The sequence below is a fragment of the Phoxinus phoxinus genome (genome assembly GCF_949152265.1).
Source record: "Phoxinus phoxinus genome assembly, chromosome: 14".
Taxonomy (NCBI): domain Eukaryota; kingdom Metazoa; phylum Chordata; class Actinopteri; order Cypriniformes; family Leuciscidae; genus Phoxinus; species Phoxinus phoxinus.
In genome coordinates, this window is record NC_136889.1 from 8818099 (window position 1) to 8840718 (window position 22620).

At 39.4% G+C, this 22620-nt stretch overlaps 1 protein-coding gene across 2 annotated transcripts in view; it reads right to left on the reverse strand.

The window, feature by feature from the left end:
• The window catches only part of atrn (attractin), a 41118-nt gene that overhangs the window by 6013 nt on the left and 12485 nt on the right, over positions 1-22620 (reverse strand). The window contains exons 5-24 of one of the 2 annotated variants that reach the window (XM_079634880.1): positions 21763-21965; positions 17325-17493; positions 17115-17205; positions 16595-16844; positions 13009-13192; positions 11867-12021; positions 8832-8916; positions 7189-7409; positions 6202-6323; positions 5974-6112; positions 5211-5392; positions 4836-5055; positions 4385-4570; positions 3907-4155; positions 3411-3548; positions 3222-3315; positions 2978-3030; positions 2642-2736; positions 1597-1675; positions 1343-1500 (exon numbers count right to left, since the gene is read on the reverse strand). In XM_079634880.1, coding sequence (XP_079491006.1) covers positions 1343-1500; positions 1597-1675; positions 2642-2736; positions 2978-3030; positions 3222-3315; positions 3411-3548; positions 3907-4155; positions 4385-4570; positions 4836-5055; positions 5211-5392; positions 5974-6112; positions 6202-6323; positions 7189-7409; positions 8832-8916; positions 11867-12021; positions 13009-13192; positions 16595-16844; positions 17115-17205; positions 17325-17493; positions 21763-21965 — 3073 coding nt within the window. Of the gene's footprint in view, positions 1-1342; positions 1501-1596; positions 1676-2641; positions 2737-2977; positions 3031-3221; positions 3316-3410; positions 3549-3906; positions 4156-4384; positions 4571-4835; positions 5056-5210; positions 5393-5955; positions 6113-6201; positions 6324-7188; positions 7410-8831; positions 8917-11866; positions 12022-13008; positions 13193-16594; positions 16845-17114; positions 17206-17324; positions 17494-21762; positions 21966-22620 lie in introns of both variants that reach the window. The other variant, XM_079634879.1, reaches the window with a different exon arrangement.

Genomic DNA, 22620 nt, shown 5'->3' on the forward strand with positions numbered 1-22620 from the left:
AGCAACTTTAGTCATATTTCTCCCCAAAATGTTGTATTATGACAATTAAGCCAAAAAAATAAATGTAAATACATATTTATTATATCATTTAAATTGTATTTAAATACAGTGGTAGCATTTGTTGTTGTTGTTGTATCAGTTTAATCATAATTTTACTGTTATATATCATTTTACTATTTACTACATTTTACTATACTGGAATATAGTAATTACTATATAGTAGAGGATGTAATTGGAATAACCATTGAGATTAATGAACAAAGTAAAATGCCCAGAGTTGCCATGAAATGCACAAAACCATAGTGATTCTTTCAATAAATAAATTCATAAAATAAATAAGTAGGTTTCTTTATGTAAAATAAAACATCGTTTGATTTGGGGGTGATGTGTAACGTGTACATTTAGCTTTTAAATAACATTCACACACAAAGTCAGCACATGAACGCTCCTACTATACTCCGGTTTAGATTTACACGCATACACACTTCCATTCCACCGGCCAAAAGCTACACAGGCCGCAGACTCTTTGACCACAGGCAAAAAGAAAACAAGAGGCAGAAACAGAAGGATGGAATTGTGCCTCTTCTGAACTTTCTGATCTCGATTTTTCCTCTCAGGCTCTTCCCTTAGTCTCTCTCTCTCAAATAAACATGTGTTTTAACTTAACATTCCTTCTGACACTCTCAGTCTGCCATGTTTACAGAGCAGGTTTTGAGCGCTGCGTTTTTCTCCAGCCCCAACTCTCTCGTCGTTCTCCTCTAAACTCCTGACAAAAGCCCCTCTGTCCACGGCGCGACCCCTCTACCCATATTCGCTCTCGGATCCACACAAACATTCTGTTAGACAAAACGTGGAATCCAAAGGTCAGTTCGAAAAGGAAAAGGTGAGCGAGAGAGACAATAAGCGTTACCTGTGAAATTCACCCTTTCTCCATGAGCTGAGGAGAGAACGTGCTCTAGAATACTGGACGGACAATCAAACACAAACTCTGAGTTTCAGCGTCCGAGCACAGGAGGGTAAGCGAGATCACTTTCCAAAGCAAAGGAAGAGAGGAGGGGGAAAGGAAAAGAGGAGGAGAGGAGAGGAGAGGAGAAGAGAAGAGGGAGGGAAAGGAAAGCTCTGCAAAATCATTTCCAGACCAGACAGAAAAGGCCAAAGATATATGAGGAAAAAATAAAAGGACATGGCCTCTGAATTTACAGACGGAAGGAGCAGATAAGCTAGCAAAACAAAACACAAAGAGCCTTGCTGATGTTACGTGGCGCTCACACACACACACACACAGTCGTGACATTTTCTCTGTGTATGCCACCGGACCCAATAACGTGTGAGCTCCTCTCACCTGGATTTTGACTGGCCAGGTGAAGTTGCTGACGTAAACGTAGAAGGTGATGTTGGCATTGCTACGGAAATCGAACTTCTCGTTGGAGAAGCTATCCTTGAACTCCTTTATGTTGCTGCGGGAGACTATAGGGATTTCCTCACCAGCTTGAGTCCCAGCTGCTCAGAAAGGAAGAAATGCAGGATGAGAGGAAGGAAGAGAGATTCAACTGCTCACACAGATCACTTATGATGTCATATATACAGATCATATACCTGCAAAGCTGGTTGCCCATGTGATGTTGAGGTTGAAGTTTTTTGAGGCATTAATGAACATGTCCAGGTCTCGATTTTGCTGCAAGAGAAATCCAAAAGACATTCAGACTAAATAAATAAATAAATAAATAAATAAATAAATAAATAAATAAATAAATAAATAAATGTAATTGATTCCTGTGACGGCAAAGCTGAATTTTCAGGATCAAGTCTCACGTAATCCTTCAGAAATGATTTTAATACGCTGATTTGGTGCTCAGGTAACATTTCTTATTATATTATTATTATTATCAATGTAGAAAAGTTTGTGCTGTTTAACATGTTTGTGGAAATGATGAAACCTTTGATAATAATAAAAATAATAGTAAATGTTTCTTGAGTAGAAAATCATCATTAGAATGATTTCTGAAGGATCATGTGACACTGAAGACTGGAGTAATGATGCTGAAAATTCAGCTTTGCGTCACAGGAACAAATTACATTTATTTCACAATATTACTGATTTTACTGCATTTTTTATTAAACAAAAGCAGCCTTGGTGAGCATAAGAGAGAGAGAGAAAAAAAAAGTATATTTCCATGTGTAAAAATGTGTAATATATAAACCATTTTGAGGGTGAATTTCCAGCAAAAACATCTACACTATCGTTGAAAAGTTGAGTCAGTGATTTTTTCTTAAAGTAATTTCTTATGCTCACTAAAGTCTGTATTTATGTATGGGAGTAATACATATAAATTTGCTGCATTCTGTTTCTACTTAAGAACATGTCCTTGGTAAACCACCCATATGATGTATCATTTCCTTGGTTCAACAGTGAAGTGCCGAATAAATAAGTGAAAAACTTTATTGATAACAGTAACACCAAATGTACAACTCAACGTCAATCAAATTCGTTTTCCATTTGATCATATCAATATCAAACGTGTTCACAAATCAAGATGTTGTTCTCGATATATTGAAACCCAGTTGACCACGAATGTAAAACTATGCGGGGGAAAAAGGGTGATTTTTGAACAGTGTTTTCAGTCTTTTCAGCATAACGCACCTCATCTGGAGTTGCCACAAAGTTGATAGCAGTGTAGTACCGGTCCTCCTCCTGTGACAAACTGAAGGTAAACTGGTAGTCTATCAGCAGAGTGTCTGTGTCGGAGAAATGCAAATATAGTTGTGTGTGAGAAAGAAGAAAAAGGATGAGATATAATATTGGAAAAGTATCACTCTGAGACATTAATATCTGGATATTTTCACAGATTGACTGAAACGTGCACAGGTTTGAGGTTTCTGTCTGGATCAGTCACGTAAGGACAAAATGAGTAGTTCTGAAAATGACTCAAATAGCCACAATATGATGAGCCATCAGCCGCTGCACTGACATACTCACAGTAACACGTTCCCTTCAGAGGGTTGCCCTGGTAACGGTTCTCTACCTCACACCTGAGAGACAGAACGAAACAAAAGAGCTCAGAGTGAAAATGAATAGAATTAGAAGGAACAGAGTTTGATAGAGACAAGATAACGATATGCTATCTGCCGTACATTTGACAAATTACTTCTAATGGCAGAGTGAAGAAAGCCTCCGGAGACTGAGACAGAACGAGTGTGTGAGTGTGTGTTGGCACACTTACACATGGCAGCGGTCTCCTTTGATGCCCTTGGTGGTACAGAAGCACTTGCCATTGTTAGAGCTACACATGCTGGCATGGCCGTTGCACTTGCATGCTGCAAATGAACAACAAAACGCATACAGTTGAGTTCCTATCAAATGGCCAACAACAGTCAACTGTATTTTGGCATGGGCTCATGTTTAGACTTACGTTGACAGCTGCCCCCGTTTGTTGGATCACCATAGAAACCGGAGATGCAGCTCTCGCACTGTTTGCCCGTGGTGAGGTCCTCGCATCGCTCACACACACTCTCGTTGACACAAGAGCTGTGTCCGTTACACTGGCATGCTGCACGAGAGAGGAACAGAGAGTGAACAATTCAAAGAAAACAAGAATTATTCCATAAAAATGGAGCATTATCCGAAGTCAAACTGAGATAAAAGTAGCTAGAAATAGAGCCAGTGCAATATATCTTTAAAAAGCTGAATTTTTCAGCGATTTTGATGATTTAACCCTCTTTTTAGTTGTGATATAGTGTCTCAGTCTACACTGCAGTGCATTGACACTGGTGTTTTAGGAAGCCAAACAATTAGAATCCAACAATAATAATAGTAATATTAAATTATTATTATTACTATGACAGTAATAGCCATATTGTAAAACATATGCACTGTACAACTCCCTTTCACAAGTCACAAAGTGTTACCTGGGCACTGGATGAAGGACCAGTTGTAGTTGCCCTCTAGTGGGCACAAGCTCACGTTCGTCATTGGCTGAGGGGCAGGAATAAGGGAGGGGCCGGAAGATGAAGGAGCGTGGAACAGTGTTTGGATCGGAGCGCGGTAAGAGCCCTCTATACACTGACCCCGTCCTGTATTGCTGGGATCAGTGCACCACCCACAGCCAGGCTGGTCCAAACAGTAACCACAGGTCTTGTAGCCAGAGCAATTCTCCGCTACAATAAAAACACAAATGTTTATCAAAGGGGGTCATGCAGTGCAATCATCTCAAAGTGAACCCTTGACAGTAGTGTCAAGTTATTGATCTGAATTGATTTTAAGTCAGTTGAAAAGACTGCTTTGTCCATAAACGCATGACGTGCTAATGTCCAGTCTTCAATTTACAAAGAGAAAACATGGCACAGGCTGACAGACGTGAATCCACTGAGTGAGAGCCAGACGTACGTGGGCAGCTGTTCATGGTGTACCACTCCATGCACTGGCCGTAGGGGAAGGATGCCACATAAGCATTAGAGTCCACGCACTGCCTCATGTTACTGCACCACATGCACTCTGAGCTCCCACTGGTGCACTCATTACAGGAAGAGCGCAGGGCACAGGGCGTCCGACACTGCTTCACACTGTGGTTCGCTGAAGGAACAGAGAGAATGCAAGAAAGGTAAAAGAGAGAGAACAAAAAAGGATTGAATAAAAAGTCCTTTAATCCTCATGTCAAAAACCAAGCCAAAATGTTTTTTTATTTTTTATTATAGGTAATAAAAGTTTTCAATAACTGATGCCAATATAATATAATAGCAGAAATTGCATATACATTCCTGAAAATTGAAAAAAAAAATCTGTTCATCAGAAAAATTATTTCTGGTCAATGCTGTGTGTGTATGTGCATCTTTCTCACTTGGACGTTCACACAGACTCCCATTCACAGAGTTGACACAGGTCGCCGCCTTCAGTCCGTTGAAAGCGGGCTCAGCCAGGTACCCACAAAAACCAGCGTCACTGGGCTCGCCCGGCAACCACTGCAGCGTGGAGTTGGTGAAGGGGGACATGTCCTCCCAGCACCAGTAGGACACATTGATCTTCCTCAAACCCACCCACGGGGTGATCAGTGCTTTTGACTGCAGCACATAGAACAAATCATATATAATTCCGTTAAACATCTGAAGGGCTGTACATCCAAAGCAGACTTGTGCCTCACAACCCTTAGGTGACAACGCCACGGAGAAACTACGTGATGAAGACCAAAGACTATGAAAGTGTGCCACAAACTCACTTGCAATGATCTGTTGTGCATCTCTTTGAGGACAAACTGGACTTTCTTCTGTGTGGTGAGAGACGCCAGCACCGCCTGGTGACTACGACACCCCAGTTTAGCGTTGTCATACGAGTCCTTGGCTGTGATCAGCTTTAGACACGAATTCCCCACCAGGTGCCAACTCTCACCGCAGATATTCCCTAAAACACAAAAATGGTATACCTAATTATCAGGGCTCCAGACTAACATATGAGCAGGGTTGGAAATTAACAGGGGCTTGGGGCAAAAACGACATCAAAATTATCCTAAATGACTACCAAATTAAGGACAAAGGGACAAAAAAAAAAAAAGTCCCTGCACGATTAAACTAAATCTATTGCGACTGTCGAGATTAAAGTGAAATGTAAACAATTGTTTTGATTGTGGCATTACATTTCGATCTGCTCATATCAAAGATTTATTTTTACAAGCTGTTTTTTAACAGCGTTGAGCATTATAACCAATCACAAATATCTGTTATGTCCATGAATGCAATGGCCAATCAGAGGATTATATTAGTCATCGGTGATGAAGAAACCTGCTGAAAACGCTGGAGAGTTCACGCTCGTGAATTCTCTCATCATAAATAACAATGTGCAGATACAATGCAAGTAAGATGTTCATTGTGCAGCATAGACAGATTCATTGATTATATTCGTTTTTGTGAGCGAGCAGAACTCGCACTGTCATATATGATTTGAATGTCAAAGGACCAGTTAATTACATTGCTCGTGTTCATTACCAGGCAGGGTAGTGCACTCTTGGTTTCTCATCTCCCATTGGCAGTTCTGATCTGTGGCACAACTTTTACAGCTGGTCCTCTTGCTGCACATAGAGGAGGGGTTATCCTTTGGACACGCCTCATACTCCATTATCCCCCCCTGCGGCCGGTACACAGATTAAACATGTTAGAGCCAAGTCTTTCACACACTTGTCTCTAAGTCATAGACTATTAAATGTTCATTCTAACCTGGGAACTGGTGCAGTTGCTATGACCAGACACACAGAGCGCCGCACACCACTGGCAGCTGTTGGTGTTGGCTGTACAGCTGTAGCAGTCTGAATATTGGTCACACTTTTCAGCATCTACATCTGGAAAACACAGATCAATTATTGCATATAATGCCTGTGGTGGTAACTGGGCATTTAGTAATCTGAAACAAGTTATACATGCTGCTAATTCTAAGGATAAATCTGTTGTAACTGCATCTGACAGGTCATTAAAGGTAGACCGTGTAACTTTTGTGTTCAAAATCAACAAAACTTAAATAACGAGTCAATAAATCATCTATTCTTCTTCCGAAACGTGTTTTATCTTACTCTGATACGCTATGGTAAGCCTGTTATGTTTATATTTAAGTTGTGACGGGACGGTTTTTGGGGGAACTTGCATACGTCACTCGCTTGTTCGTGTCTCGTCATATCCATAAATAGAGAAAAGTTGCTGATCTCTATTTGAATACATTTTAAAATGTAATCTACTCCTGTGATGGCAAAGATGAATTTCCAGAACCATTACTCCAGTCTTCAGTGTCACATGATCCTTCAGAAATCATTTTAATATGCTGATTTGATGCTCAAGAAACATTTATTATCATCAGTGTTGAAAACACTAGAGCTGCCTAATATTTTTGTTCAAAACGACAGCATTTATTTGAAAAACAAATCATTTGTAACATTATAAATGTCTTTTTAAAAGCCTGAATAAAAGTATTACCGGTAAATCACTTTAATAAAATCCTCCTGACTCCAACCTTTTGACCAGTAGTGTAAATAAAATGTTTTGGCATTTAGGAAGATCAAAATGTAAGATGAATCAAAACTCCCATCTCAGTGAAAACTACAGTGATCACAAACGCTATCTGTATCTCCACATAAAATGATTGTAACTCGAACGCTGTTTGGAACTGTAATCCTGTCTGAATAGTTCTAAAGAGACACATGAAGTGTCACTTACACCCTCTGGGACTGCAGGTGTTTCTCAAGATCTCTGTGTCATGGGGTTCCACTGCGTCCCAGGACATACAGGTGGAGGTGGAGGCGTTCCACACACACTGCATGCCAGGAATAGCCGTCACACACTCCAGCTGCTCAGAGAAAGCAGCGCAGCTCGCAGGGGTGAACCTCAGCAAATCACTGAGCATCAGGCTGTTAAACCCTCCATACACGTACATCACCCTGACACACACACACACAAAGAGAGACACAGATTAACCTCGCATATATCTGAAAGAATGAGAGGACGGCGAGAGATGAGAGGGGAGAGAGATGAAGGGTGAGGAGGAAGAGGGCAGCATGAACGAGGAATAACAAAGGAAGTTGGGAGGAGTGATGAATAAAGCGCATGAGACCGACAAGTCAAACAGGAAAAGCTGTGTTGTGCCACAGTCATATCGGCACGGACAATGACGCTGGGAATCATGGGTAAGAATACAGATCACAGTGAGCTTACATCAAAATCTCACAGGAGAGTGTAACTTCTGTGAGTGTGTGCGACTGTGTAAATGTGTGCAGTTAAAGACTGTTGGTTCAGCTGGCAATTTGAAGCACTAATATTGAGATGTGTTATTTATGGATAATTATTCAGAATTACGACTTAATTGGACTAATCCGTACTGAAAGAGATTACAGGCAGATTTAAATATAGACTTCATATTTACTGTGACCGAGTTCAAGTACCACAGAAATAGAAACACTTTCAAAGAGGAATATTCAGAACTCAGTTCAACTTAAGCATCAGTGGCATGCTGTCAATTAGCTGAGGAAATCATTTCAACTGTTTGTAATAAAGCAAACAGCCTGTTTACAGTTTGTACGGCGTGTTAACAGAGGATTCTATACACAAAAGTATATATATACTGCTCATATTTTGTTAAATCACTTAACTAAATTATTCAGTACAAATGATTAGCATACTAGTGGTACATCATTCTTTTGAGGTGGATTTGATTTTTAGTTAAATGAACATTTGGTTATGTGATACCCTAATCTGGCAATCTGGCTATGTACCTACCAATATTTTCACATGAAACATGGTTTCCCATAATACAGTATGGGTTCACATGGTCATAACAGTTTTAGACAGATGTAACTTTGTTATTATATAATTTAATAGTATATATACACACAATTATTTTATAATGCATATATTTATATATTAAAATGTAATTTATAACATGTGATGGCAAAGCTGAATTACAGTGTCACAGAAATCATCTGAAGTTTCTTCAGAAATCATTCTATGCTGATTTTGGTGCTCAAGAAACATTTAGTATTATAATTATCATCAATGTTCAAAACCATTGTGCTGCTTAATATTTTTGTGGAAATCGTGATCCTTTTTTCAGGATTCTTTGAGGAATAGAAAGATCAAGAACAGCATTTATTTGAAAACATTTTTAACATTATATATGTCTATAGTCACTTTTGAACAAATGAATGCATCCCTGATTAATAAAATGTTTTAATTAAAATAAAAGCTTCTGAACGGTAGTGCGTATGACCCTAACTATTCCTTTACAATAGTGTAAATAATGTTTGATCTAAAATAAGCTATTATAAGTGAGACTAGATAAGGACATAAAAAAACATTGAGATTACCCATTGTGATACACAGCTGAGTGGCCAAAGCGGTTGACGTCATGATGAAGATCTGGATTGGGCAGTACAGTCCACTCATCACAAGCTACAAAAGAGAAAATGACAGACAAAGCAAATCTCATTTCAGCCACATCCACCCACTGCTGCTGGAACACATTTTAGAGACATCACTATAGAGAAGACTGAGCTCATGAATATTAATTAGCTAAGACTAATTGTTGCTCGGTAATCTCAACTCGCGCTACCCAATTAATATTCATAAGACCAAGCTTTATCCTGGGGCTATACATAAATAAATGACCTGTGAAGAAGTACGGGGGCTACAAGGCAATTTATCTTGTACATTAAAGCTGCAGTCGGCAAGTCTGGCAGATTGAGGGGACTTAGCCAAAATGTAGAATGTTTACAATTCTCATGCCCCTCCCCCACTACCACCGAGCACCCTCCCATCGAGTGCGCGAGCTCGTCAGTGCGTGAGCACTTTTTCTCTCCGCCATCACGCTTCGTACAATCCAACACACCTGCGAACTTCCGGCGTCTGCATGTGATATTGTAACGTGAGCGAGGGGGGAGGGGGGGATCTGTGGCGTGTGCACGAACTGTGATTGACAGTCAGATCTCACATCCCCCTGCGCTGATTGGACCAGAAGAACCGGGAGCGATGGATTTTTGCAAAACAAATAACAGGCTCTAGGTGGAGGTAGAAGCACTGTTTTTCTTTTCTAGGTAACATTTTAATATCACAAAATTTGGTATAATTGTTAACGTTTCCGCTTCACGCACCTCTGCATCTTTGTAAAATAAACTTGCTGCATTTTCTGAGCTGAACCTTAAAAGGGATAGTTCACCCTAAAATGAAAATTAAATATCATATTATTCTGTTATAGGGTATTCACCCTGGTGTGGGTCTAATGTAGTATGCCATTCTTTCTTTTTCAGACCACAAAAGGAGAAATGTTTTTGTTTTTTTAAAGTCCCGCTCCCATTTGTCCGGAGATATGAACTTGGTAAAGACAAGAGGCCTTCTTGGTAAAGAAGAAATGTTGGTTTGTTTTTCTACCAACTCTAGCATATACACCCAGAACACTTTGAATATATGATACATGTCAGATGGGACCATTCTGTGTTACTTTTGCATCTTTTAAAAAAAGCTTTTTACATTTTATTTCTTCTTTTGTGGTCTAAAAAAAGAAAGAATGGCATACAGCATTAGAACAAAACCAGGGCGAGTAAAAGATGACTTCATTTTCATTTTAGAGTGAACTATCTCTTTAATATCAAATCATATCTTTCCAACATGTTAAATAGAATGAGTTAGCGGCTAATCTGACTGAAGTAAGAGAAGCATGAAGAGAAATGGCTGCTATTAGTACAGTGTGTGTGTGACAAGTCACTGCCCTCTGCTGGCAACCATTCTAACAAATGGAATTCAGCATCCTAGTGTGGGCCAGTATAATTGAGTTCAGCTCGTAAGGACAGAGCAATTACCCCGAGGGCCGAAACAGGCCTCTACTTAATTACAGATTACCACAGCACTAGCCTGCATCTCTAAGAGAAGCTGGCATGGGGAGAACAAGAGGAAGACATTTAGAAGAGGAGCGATATATAATGATGAAGCAGCAAACGCAGACACTTCTGATGTGTTTGAAGCTTCTTGTGTATGATATAGGCACTACAAACTTCTCAAAGACGCTCTAAATTCCCACCCACGCATCATATTCTGCTTGCAGTGCGTCTATTCTGACATCATAGTATCCCTCATTATCTACACGAAAAGCGAATACCAGCAGACAGGCATGTCTACGATCCCTGGAGATTATAAAACTCAAATGTGTCACTCATTAAATAATGGCTTTAAGATCACGCATCCTTCTGCAAGAGCCCCCCTGATGAGTGTATTTCAGTCTCTAATGGCTTGCTGCTACACGCACAGAAATCCAATTACGCTTTCTGCGCAAGTGTCTCCTCTGCTGTTCAATATTGTGAAAAATAGACATATTATACTATATATATATATATGCGCCATAAGTAAGAGGATGCAGGAAGTCAATGGTATAAAACTTGAAAAGTTGTGGTAGGCTGACCAAAATTAAAACCATAATCCTATACAATTTTTTTGTTTGTTTGCTGGAAATTCAATTTGGGAAGGTAAAAAATTTTATATTCAGGGAATTATTTCGGTTATCTCCAATCGAATTTTTTTTTTTTTAAGTTTCTTTATTTGGAACTCGATGGATGCAATATAACAGTGTTTATAAAAAAAGAACAAATGCTCACAACATGTTTGGTGTGAAAACTTTGGTGCGATGAACATTTTATTTTGAAAGAACGACTGTAAACGTGTCTGTTTAGATCAACAGGAATAAATCAAAAACCATCATTGCAGCAGATTTTTTTATGGAGAGATGTTCTTGTCTATTTTCCATCACACTGCTGAGAAAACTAGACAACCAATAGGTTTTGAGCTTTTGATCACTTCGGTTGCACTTTTGCCAAGATCCGCTGCTGGTCCATAAAACTTGGTGCCGCTTATGCATAAATTATCTATAAAATTAAGCGTCCGTAAACAGCAGAGATAAAAATTAGGAAATAGCTCTCTTGTTCCTGTACGCTTTTATTTGGTATTGCAAACACAAAAACCATCAGTTTGAGAGAGATTGTTTGACTGCCTTTCTTCTCTGTGACAAGCAGGTGTCAAAAATGGAAAGTTGCAAACCACTTTGTGAACCGGGTTGACGGGGCTTTTTCTGCTGGTCTAGAAGTGCTCCCTACTGTCACAAAGTGAACTTGCATTTTCTTTCATTTGCAAGCAATGGCGGATACGCTACTTTTCTTCTTCCATCGTTGCTGCCCTCTGACATCTGGTACAAAAAAAGTTAACGTACTGGGCATGTGTCGAACTGTGCTTATCCGTGGTTGAGTATACTGTAAAACTGCGCAGACGCGACTGTACGCGAGACGGAGGGGAATGCGAATGCTACACAGAAATACAGGAGATTTGAATATTAAGGTGACATAGACTGTTTGGTACTCACCCAGGTTGTATGATATAAAATCTGAGGAGAAGCACTTCGCTCCGTGGCTCATTGAAGTGTCATTGTGTGTGTTCCCTCCAAACACCAATATGTTCCCGCCAACGATCACCGACGTGTGGAGGTATCGGAAAAAACCACTGTCCCTCAGAATCAACCTACAGGTCAATAAGCAACATCATCAGCGGGAACCCAGAGAAAGCAACAGAACAAAGTCAAACTACTGTATGTTCAGAATAGCGCACTAGCATACTACACACTATTTGTAGTATAGATCATGTACACTGTACCATGTGCAAGCTTTCTGTATGAATGTACACTACCTTTCAAAAGTTTGAGGTCAGTAAGGTTTAAGTGTTTTTAAAAATCTCTTTGCTCACCAAAGCTTCACTTATTTTACCAAACTACAGTAAAAACAATACTATGAAATATTATTAAAATCTAAAATATATAATTGTTTTAACTTAAATTTTACTTAAAATTAACTTCAATTTTTTTTTTAAACAAACCCCTTCATTCTAATACGCTGATTTGCAGCTCAAGAAACATTCTTTTATGAATATATATTTTTTTTAATGCCGTGTCAGCATATGAGGCTATCTTCAGGATAAAAACAGAGCTACAAAACTACAAGAGTTGCATAAATACAATAAAACACAGCAGTTAATATTAATGTAAAGGTATTAATAAAGATGTTTTACATTAACATACGGTAAAAATTCTAAAATATTTTCTGGTAAAATCTCACTAAACAAGTTCTTTAATGAACACAGAGTTCAAAAGAATAGCATTTATTTGAAATAGAAATAGAAACATTTTGTAACTGTCTTAACTGTCACTTGATTAATCTAATGCACCCTTGCTGAATAAAAACATTAAAAAAAATATATTATCTTATCTCAAACATTTGAACAGTAGTGTATTCCATTTCTAGTGTTCTGAATCAGCACAGTATATCAATAAGGAAATATTTTCTGATTTAATTTAATTGTTAGAGTTATGTTTTTTTTCTTTTTCACAGTATTAGTTTAAAATGCAAAATAAGCAAATAAATTTTAAGCATTGCCTTAAAATGATCATAATCACGATTGAAGTCAAAATGCAGTCAGTGTTGAAATTAAAAGGTGTAATGCCACTCAACACACCACATTTTGTTGTCCACATCATAGCGGTACAGGTCTCCGGCCAGGCCATATTTATTGGCGGTGAAAGCCTTGTATCCTCCATGGATGTAGATGGAGTGTGTTTGAGGGTCGTACACACTGCTGTGCCCATAGCCACCCTGAACCAGCGCCCCACGAGTCTCTAAAACACTCCATGTATTCTTCACTGCGAAGGGAACAGTGAAAAGTACGAGAGTTAGTGAAGGAAGAAACGTAACAATTGGTCCTCCTAAGAAATAGTTACAAATATTTTTGATGTTGCTCTTTCATTACAACACCAGAGGGCAGTAGAGTTCAAAATACAATTACTGCTAACCAGCCAGGACAGGAACAACTGTCACTTGAGGAAGGAAGGTATGGAGTCAAAAGCCTAATTGAATAAATGCTTGTTTCCACTAGCAGAAGTTTTTTTTTAAGTTAATTTCAAATCTCACTGGCATCCATTCACTGTTATATAAACCAAAAGGTGAAAACTAGCTCCAGTCTCCTCTCCCTTGCACAAATGTCAACAATCGATAATGATTTATTTTCCAACTGCAAAACATTTCACACAAATTGAAAAATAATTTCAAAAAGGGGCCTTATTTTTTATTCATCAGACAGAAACGGTCACAACTGTTCACTGTGACTTTCCGTCCAGGACAGCACTCAATTTTCTGAAAAGGATTATGGTGCCTTCACATGGGACGATGAATTCTTCCTTTCAAACAGATAGACTGAATAAAACAGGTGTCCTGGGGGCCTGTTTTTTTTTTTTTTTTTTTCAAAAAGAAGGGATTTTTTACATGCCATCTTAAAAATGTGATGTGCATGATGATGAAAAAAAGGAAAATATGTGGCATGTATATGAAAAGTACTCGGATGATTTATCTGTCAAGACTTAAAATCTCAATTATTCTTTAAAAATATTGACCATATTTGAGAAATTCTATCAATCCATCCATCCATCCATCCATCCATCCATCCATCCATCCATCACTTTAAAATACACACAATTTTTTTTTAATTTAAGCAGGGACCACTTACTGATTTTGTTTAAATGAACACAAAAATAACACTTAAAGGTACCAACATAAAAATATGAAGAAAATTCTCCCTATTTTTTTTACCGACAGCAAAATGATCACAATAATAATAATAGTAAATATAGCTGCAAGCAGCGATTACGGGCCCAAGCCGGTGGCACCGCCACCCTGGTGCCTTTAGTTACACTAAAGGCACCGGGCTGGCGCTGCCACCGGCTTGGGCCCTCCATCGCTGCTTGCAGCTATATTTATATATATATATAAAAGCCGCCACCCCGTTGCCTTTCGGGTTCCTGTGCACGACGGGCAATAACGTAACCCCGCTTTGACTGTCGAGAAGAAGTCTGCTTTAGAGCTTGTATCAGTGTGAGTCTTTCTGCTCCCCTCCAAACACACACAGAAAAGGGGGGGCTGTCTGTGTGTGTGCCCTCCCTCCGCCCCCCCCAAAAACACACACACACACACAGACACAGAGAGAATGGCAGGGGGAACTCTGTCAGAGAGAGACAAAACCACATTCAAACCAAAATATCTGACTTCCTGTTGGTCGGAGCTAATGACTGTAAATGAGAAAGTTGTCCGGATCGATAAGCACAATATACAGACCGAGTTTTGTGACTGTAGGTAAAAATAACCCCCCTACTTTAGTCAAAAGTATCTTGAAAGTAACACACTTCCTGCTGCCAGTTGGTGGCGCTATAACTTTGACTCACAATAGTCACATCCATGTGATCGCCCTCTTACAACAAACACACTGCTGAAGTTTCATCAAGATCAATAAATGTATGAAGACGTTATAACACATTGTGTTTTTCTTTTCTCGCCATAACTTCGTTTCCTCGCCACGGCCAAACCGTTCGAGATATCAAAAATCCGTCCGCAATTTAGCGTCCTCAATGTCTTTACTTCATGTTGACCGAGTTTGGTGGCGATAGGATAATTTTTCTTGGAGGAGTATATAAAATTCCAGGGGGATTCGTTTTTAAACAACCCATAATAGCCGACTTCCTGTTGGACTGGCGTAAAACTTAGAGCACGAAAGTTGTTCGGCCTGATTAAATCTATATGTGTACCGAGTTTCATATTATTACATGCAAACGTGTTTGATATATGGACCAAGTTTTCGGACCACGTTCAAGGGGGCGCTGTTGAGCTCCCCTGCCACGCCCGGGTACCAGCTTCAGGCCGGCCCTGATGGCCGCAGGTTCTGACTTGTGTGCAAAGTTTAAAGAGTTTTCGAGCACGTTAAGGGCCCCAAAAGTGCCCGAGAAGTCCCACACAGCAGAGAAAGGGTTAAAATAAAGCCCCCCTCCTCTCTCACACACACAGACACTGAGAGAGACTGGCAAAATTCCCATCAAATCACATTCAAACCAAAATATCTGACTTCCTGTTGGTCGGAGCTAATGACTGTAAATTAGAAAGTTGTCCGGCTCGTGGAGATAAATATAGATACCGATTTTTGTTACTGTAGGTAAAACTAATACCCCATTTTTGATTAAAGGTGGCGCTACTGAGCCCCTTACCACGCCCGTTTCTGAAACTTCGCACAAGTGTACTAGGCAATAAATGTGATATGCATGTTGAGTTTCATGCAATTTGAAGCATATTAAGAGCCTCAAATGCATCCAAAAAGAATATAAAAGTTTAAAGCGTTGCCATGGCGACAGTATTAAAGATATCAAATATCCTTTCACAGGTCTACATCTGTCGTGTGTTTAATACAGATGAAGTTTGAAGCAAATCGGGTAAAAATAAGAGGGTGAATTCAAAGCATTTTGAAAGTGACACACTTCCTGCTGCCAGTTGGTGGCGCTATAACTTTGACTCACAATAGTCACATCCATGTGATGGGCCTCTTACAGCGAACACACTGCTGAAGTTTCATCAAGATCAGTTAATGTATGAGGATGTTATAACACACTTCCTGTTTCCAATATTCGCCATAAATTTGTTTCCTCGCCACGGCCAAACCGTTCGAGATATCAAAAATCCCCTCGCAATTTATCATCCTCCATGTCTTGACTTCATGCACACCGAGTTTCGTGGTCATCCGATGAATTCTCTAGGACAAGTGTTTCAAATGCCAGAACATGCGTTTCCATACAACCCATAATAACCGACTTCCTGTTGGACTGGCGTAAAACTTAGAGCACGAAAGTTGTTCGGCCCGATGAGATCTATACGTGTACCGAGTTTCATATTATTACATGCAAGCGTGTTTGAGATATGGACATGTTTTTGAATCCCATTCCAGGGGGCGCTGGCGAGCCCCCCTGCCACGCCCGGGTCCCAGCTTCAGTCGGGCCCTGATGGCCGCGGGTTCTGACATTTGTGCAAAGTTTCAAGAGTTTTTGAGCACGTTAAGGCCCCCAAAAGTGCCCAAAAGGTAGTAAAATAATAATAATAATAAAGAAGAAGAAGAAGAAGAATAATAATCCTTAGAAAAACAATAGGGCCTTCGCCTTTTCAAGGCTTGGGCCCTAAATATTCAATGCATCTCCCTGTCGAGTACTTTAACATCAGTACTGCGTGCTACTGACCAATGTCGTATTGCTGCACTTGGCTGATGTATCCATAAAGAGGGCAGTGTCCGAAGACGACCAGTATGACGGGCTCCGATCCATCGAGACTGAGCTGGACGGTGTGTGCCGAGTGGCCCACGACTGCATACTGTTCTTTAGCAAGCGGATTTAGCAGAACCCACGACTGGTTCCGCGTGTGGAACACCCACAGTTCTGAGGTCACGTTTCCTGTGGAGTCAATCTTCCCACCGTACATGTAGATTTTATCCTGTATGCGTACACACAAAGACAAATAACTTAAGAGATCAGAGAGAAACAGGTCTCCGTTCAATGTGTGTTCGGAATAAATACAGTAGGCTTGCACATGAAAAAAACATGACATACACTGTATACTGAAGGAATAATCTAAAACTAGAAGATGAAAGCATTAAAACGATCCTTAAATAGGCCTGGAAGACAATTAATAATCATTTTGGCTTTGACAAGACATTATAATAGAGTAGAAGAACACTATTAAACATCTCATCCATTAACGAACCTCATGCAGTGAGAGAGAATGACCGTAGCGTCCAGTTACAGAGTTGACTGACCGGTTTAACGACATCCAGCTTTGAGAGGAGAGGTTGAACCTGAGCCACAGTAACGGAGAAAGAGAAACTCAGAGCCAGAGATGTTATTATCCTATGATGTGTCTGCGTGTGTGTGTGTGTTTGTGTGTGTGTGTGTGTGTGTGTGTGTGTATACTCACGCAGTCACCATCTGATAGTGTGTGTAGTTAAACACATGTCCTCCTATCACCCACATCACGTCTTCATGAACCACAGCCTTATGGGACGCCCGCGCCAAGCCATGGCTGCTGTATTCCTCACGCGTCCAGAACGAAACATTTCCTGGTACAGTTATTGAACAGTCCAGACCTAAAATACACATGTTCTGACTGTTACTAGGGCAGGGTAACCTAAAATATTAGAATTATATATATATTTATTTATCAAAAGCCGCAGTAAATACCTGTATTTATATTTTGTAATGAATATTACAAAATATTCATATTTAAAATAAGTGAACGTTGTTTTTTTTTTACTTAAAAAAAAATGCATCATGGTTTCCACAAATATATTAAAGGGGTAAAATGCCATTTTCACAAGATGTGAAATAAATATCTGATGTCCCCAGAGTGTGTGTTAAGTTTTAGCACAAAATACCCCACAGATATATTTATATAGCATGTTAAAGTTGTCACTTTTTGAGGGTTTGTAAAAACGGACCGTTTTGTGCCTGGCCCTTAAAATGCAAATGAGCTGCACAGAGGGTGGGGTTTCAAGAGCTTGTGTGTGTTAGCAGCTGCGATTACCTCACGCAGACACACTAAAATGACAGAAACTGTTCTGCCTTTAAATGTTAAAACGGAGTCAGACAAAGATGGAGAGACTCAAGAAGAAGTGACAACATGTAGAATGCAACAGGACGTCTCTGAACGGTTAGTTGATGAATTTTTGTTGCGGATGTGGAGTTAACTATCTTCAATTAGTATATTCTGTCATGATAATCTATAAATCGCTCGTATAGTTGTGAGATGCACACAGAGTGACTTTCTATTGCATGTGAAAAGATGGATGCTAAAGTTTGAGCAGACTCACAAATGTACTCGAATACAACAACTCTTCCTCTTCTCAACATGGACTGCGTGTTCCCGGGGGCGGGGTTTATGCACATTTTAGGCTCGCTGATGTCACTAACCCCGGAGGAATGTCGTGTAGTCCCTACCAGCCGTTTGTTGTAATCCTTTTCTTTAAAAGCAAATATCTTCCTTTGCTTTAAACTTTGCAGATGTTGTTTATGCTCAAACAGCAACATCTCACACTAACTAAAGTTAGAAAAGTGAAATCATACTTTACCACCCCTTTAAGCATTACTGTTTGCAACAAATGATTTCTGACATTTGCCTTATAACTACAGTAAGCTGAGCCTTGTATCAAACTAACTCTAAGTTGCGAATCATAGATTACATCAACGATACATATTGTCACATTTTAATATCGCGATATAACAATGTATCGTTACACCCCTATTTGGAGTACAGGAGAATATTGCAGAATGGCAGATGTTATTTTTTAACAAGACAATGATCCTGCCCAAATTGCAAAAACCACAAAGAAGTGTCTTGAGAACAAGTCCATCAGGCTCATGTTTTGGTCCAGATTTGAACCCTATAGTGAATATTTGGGCTCACATTAAACTCAAACAAACGAGTGGAACAACAGTATTTGAGCAATTCTTGCTAACTTCCAGACCAGTTATTTGTGATTAAAAGACCATACAAAGACCATATTTGGATTTTCATAAATAGATTTATAGGAATTTTATTAAATATTATGCCTAAGATAACAAATAAGCTTTTATTACTGTGGAGTAACTTACTGTTTTTACTCTATTTTTTAAAATCAAATAACTGCAGTCGGTGTGAGAAACTTTTGAACTAATGTTTATTATGAATATTCACTATATTTCTCAGTCCAAGCTGATACTTCGCCAAACAACTCATTTACTCAAACAAGCACTTTTTCCTTTGAATGGAACATTATGCAAATCAAACACGAAATGTACATTAGTAATCAAGCAGTGAAAGTCAACTTTAATTTTATTTTCTTTAAAAAAAAAAAAACATGGCTAATTGACTAAATTTACAGAAATATAAAACACTAAAACAGAAGATACACAAGAGGGCTGTGCTTGAAAATGTATAAAACGACAGGAAACTAGGGAGGAACTTGAAATATGAGTCAGCCCTGAGTGCGGCTCAACCTGTTGTTCACAGATGGGCAATTAAACACTTCCACAGATCTGTGCTTCTGACGGGAGAGAAAGAGGAAGAGACAGAGAGCTCAGATACACACACACGGCTCAGAAGGCAGCAGTGTTCTCCCTGAGACTGAGGTTCAGTGGCTCCAAGTCATATTCAACATAATTAGAATGAAAAAAAAACGTTCATGTCTTCGTCAAACTCGTGATTACAAGTTGGAAACTCACAATTATGAAACCTCAGACTTGTGATGTAATATATAATGAGTCAGAATGGCCTCAACAGCTTTAGTAAGTTAGGAAGAACTCATACGTTTCATACGCCATTTTACTGTAGCTGATCATGCTACATGGTGTACTTTTCATTGGTAAACAGTTCGGGAGAGCAAACAGAGGTGTAGTAATGTAGTTGTGTCGTGAAGCGAATGTGAATGAGACACCTGCACGGCACACCGGTCGAGTCCCACGAAGGAACCGCAGAAGAGCGAATGCCAGGCCAGGGACATTTACAGGCCTTGGACATTTACGTTGCGGTTGTATTATGTTTATATGCGACAGTCGGCATCCTCCTTCCCTGAGCCTTCAATCAATCATAGGTACATTTAGATGTTATAAGCATTGCCATAAAACACCCAATCATCACCTCAGACTCAGTAATTGTTTCTAAGTGTGGGCACTAGAAAATTTACTTTTTTGTAAATATTTTTGGAATATAACAGCCAAAGGGTAAACTTCATAGCATTTTTCACATCCTAAATAAATAAAATTTTAATATAAGTTTGTTTGGGAATTACACAACGGACATTTTCTTTATTTTCCTCACACATCGTATGTATGACATTTCATCCGTACACACTGTGGGGCAGGCATAATAATATTAGGAATTAGATCCTTTTTAACCAATAAATACCAATTTTCACGCTAGGTGACAAAAAAAAAAAAAACTCTTTAATAAGCCAATAGCAAGTCAATTGTATTGTACAATTTCAGTCGCCTCTGATTGAGAGGCAAAAAATAAGTTTAGCACAGATATAATTTCATTGCCTGCTGAGCTTTATGCACCGTCGCTTGGCTGAGATTGCCCTCTGCCGCTTTCTCGCACAACATCTGATGACGCCCACACTGCTGAGAGCGAGTGCTGTGCGCATTCCTCTCTCAAAAACAAATTAAACAATGAAATTTAGAAAACAGCAAGCATTTTTTTAAAGCATAAGAAAAGCATTTGATCATAGCAACGTGGATATGTTTGCACAAAATCTGCAATTCGCCACTCGTAAAATCACGTAACGTTTATTTATATAGCACTTAATACAATAAATTGCTTAAAATCAAGCAGCTTTATCATATTAAACGCCTACATTTTACGTAATCACCGCGGACCAATGGTAGTACAAAGGTGTTAACCAGCTGGAGCAAACTTTTATGGAAAGTTTGCTTTGGCAAGCTATTTCGATTTCCAAACGAACTTCGTTTAGACCTGATTTTGTTCGCAATTGTGTCACATCAGTTTGCTCTTCGATTTCGCTTGAAGATCAGGGCCTTTAGATCTACCTGAAAAGCACTATGTGTCATTTTTTATATTTGTTCTAATGCGTTTATTTGTGCTATTGCATTGCTTGTAGTTTGATTATTTGTTCTCATTACAGACTTTTTACGTGTCTTAGTTTAAAATTAATATTTATATATTATATTATATTTATGTTGAATTTTTTCATTTGAATTGTTCTTGCATTCCATGCAAAAAGTCTGGAGTCCAGCCAATGGCGACTCGAGCTTCAGTGTGTCCGTAGAGGATTGCAGTCTCTGTCCTGTTTTGGTGCTGGCAGGATTTAGTTGTCTAGCACTCTTTGTACTACTTGTTGATAAATGTGTGCTACAATTGACATTTTTATGGACATTTTATTAGGACACACTTTTTAAACTCAAGGACCATAAACCACCTGTATTTTTGCACAGTTGGCTTATCAGAGCTCATCAGAATAAACCAAGTATTAGAACATAAGCATTTTACCAAAACACAGTCCTAGGACAAACAGTCTCAGTACACAGAGTACCGTCTTTCAAGCAAACCCAAACAAAACTAGAGGCGGAGAGATTGAGACAAAGATCTGTAGTCAGAACTGAGAGGCGAAGGGGAAGAGAGGCAGGAAACAATTAGGGAAACAAAAAGGGATCTACGCATTCCAAGAACTGTGAGTGAATTACAAAACATTTACAAACAAAACGATGATGAACAGATTGCGAATGGTGATTTGAACCCACTTCACCGAACTCACTCTCAAAAATTCCTGAAATGACTCGCTCTTTATTTTATTTTTTTACTTGCACAGTTGTGTTTTGAGTAGCTTATGGTCATTTCTGTTTCTACACAAGCTACGCCTTACCTTGCCACCCTGGTTTGCATTGGCATCGTTTGGCGCTGCTTTCACACTGTCCCCGGAGAGGGAAGCCACAGTCAGAAGAGCAGTAGGGCACATCACAGGCCTGTCCTTTCCAGCCATCCTCACAAACACACTGCACCGACTCACTGGAATTCCCCACACGACACTCGCCATGGTCAGAGCAGTTATTGGGGCATGTATTCAACCTGGGTAGAGCAGAAAGACAGAAAAATCAATGCAATGGGAAATGTCATATCGGTGCTGGTCTAGCATTGTTTGGACAACCTAGTCAACTTCCTGCTAACAGCTTATTACAGGTAGCCCAAGCCCAAACTCATGTGATTGATCGAGATAGTTGACATGCCAGACTGCTCAAAAAGAGCAATGTTTTGAAAGAGCCGCAGTGAGAACAGTGCTGTTATGGTTAACTAGGGCTGCACATCATCAAAGTTACGAATTTAACTTGTGCACAAAATTGGAATATTGCATTAAACACTTCCTGGGAAAATGGAAGTTGCTGCAATCGGGGAAGACACTGTAGCTCGTTTTTCCTATCATAAATCACCAGTGCTCAGACGAAACAATAAACGCTCTCATTTATCTTGCGTTTGGGAACGCAATCTTCTGAGAGATCATTATTCCAAATCATTCTGATGACATACTTTGGCTCAGGCATTTCTGAACGACCAAACCAACATTTAAGATGCTGTGCAATGAAATTGGTCCGCTGGTTAGTCCAGTTATCCAATCACATCCACATGGCCGACAGACACTGTCATCCTTTCTTGCCCTCTTTTTTTTTTTTAAAGCTGTGATTTTACCACTGGATTTCACAGCTTTGCAAGATAAAATCCTTCTTTG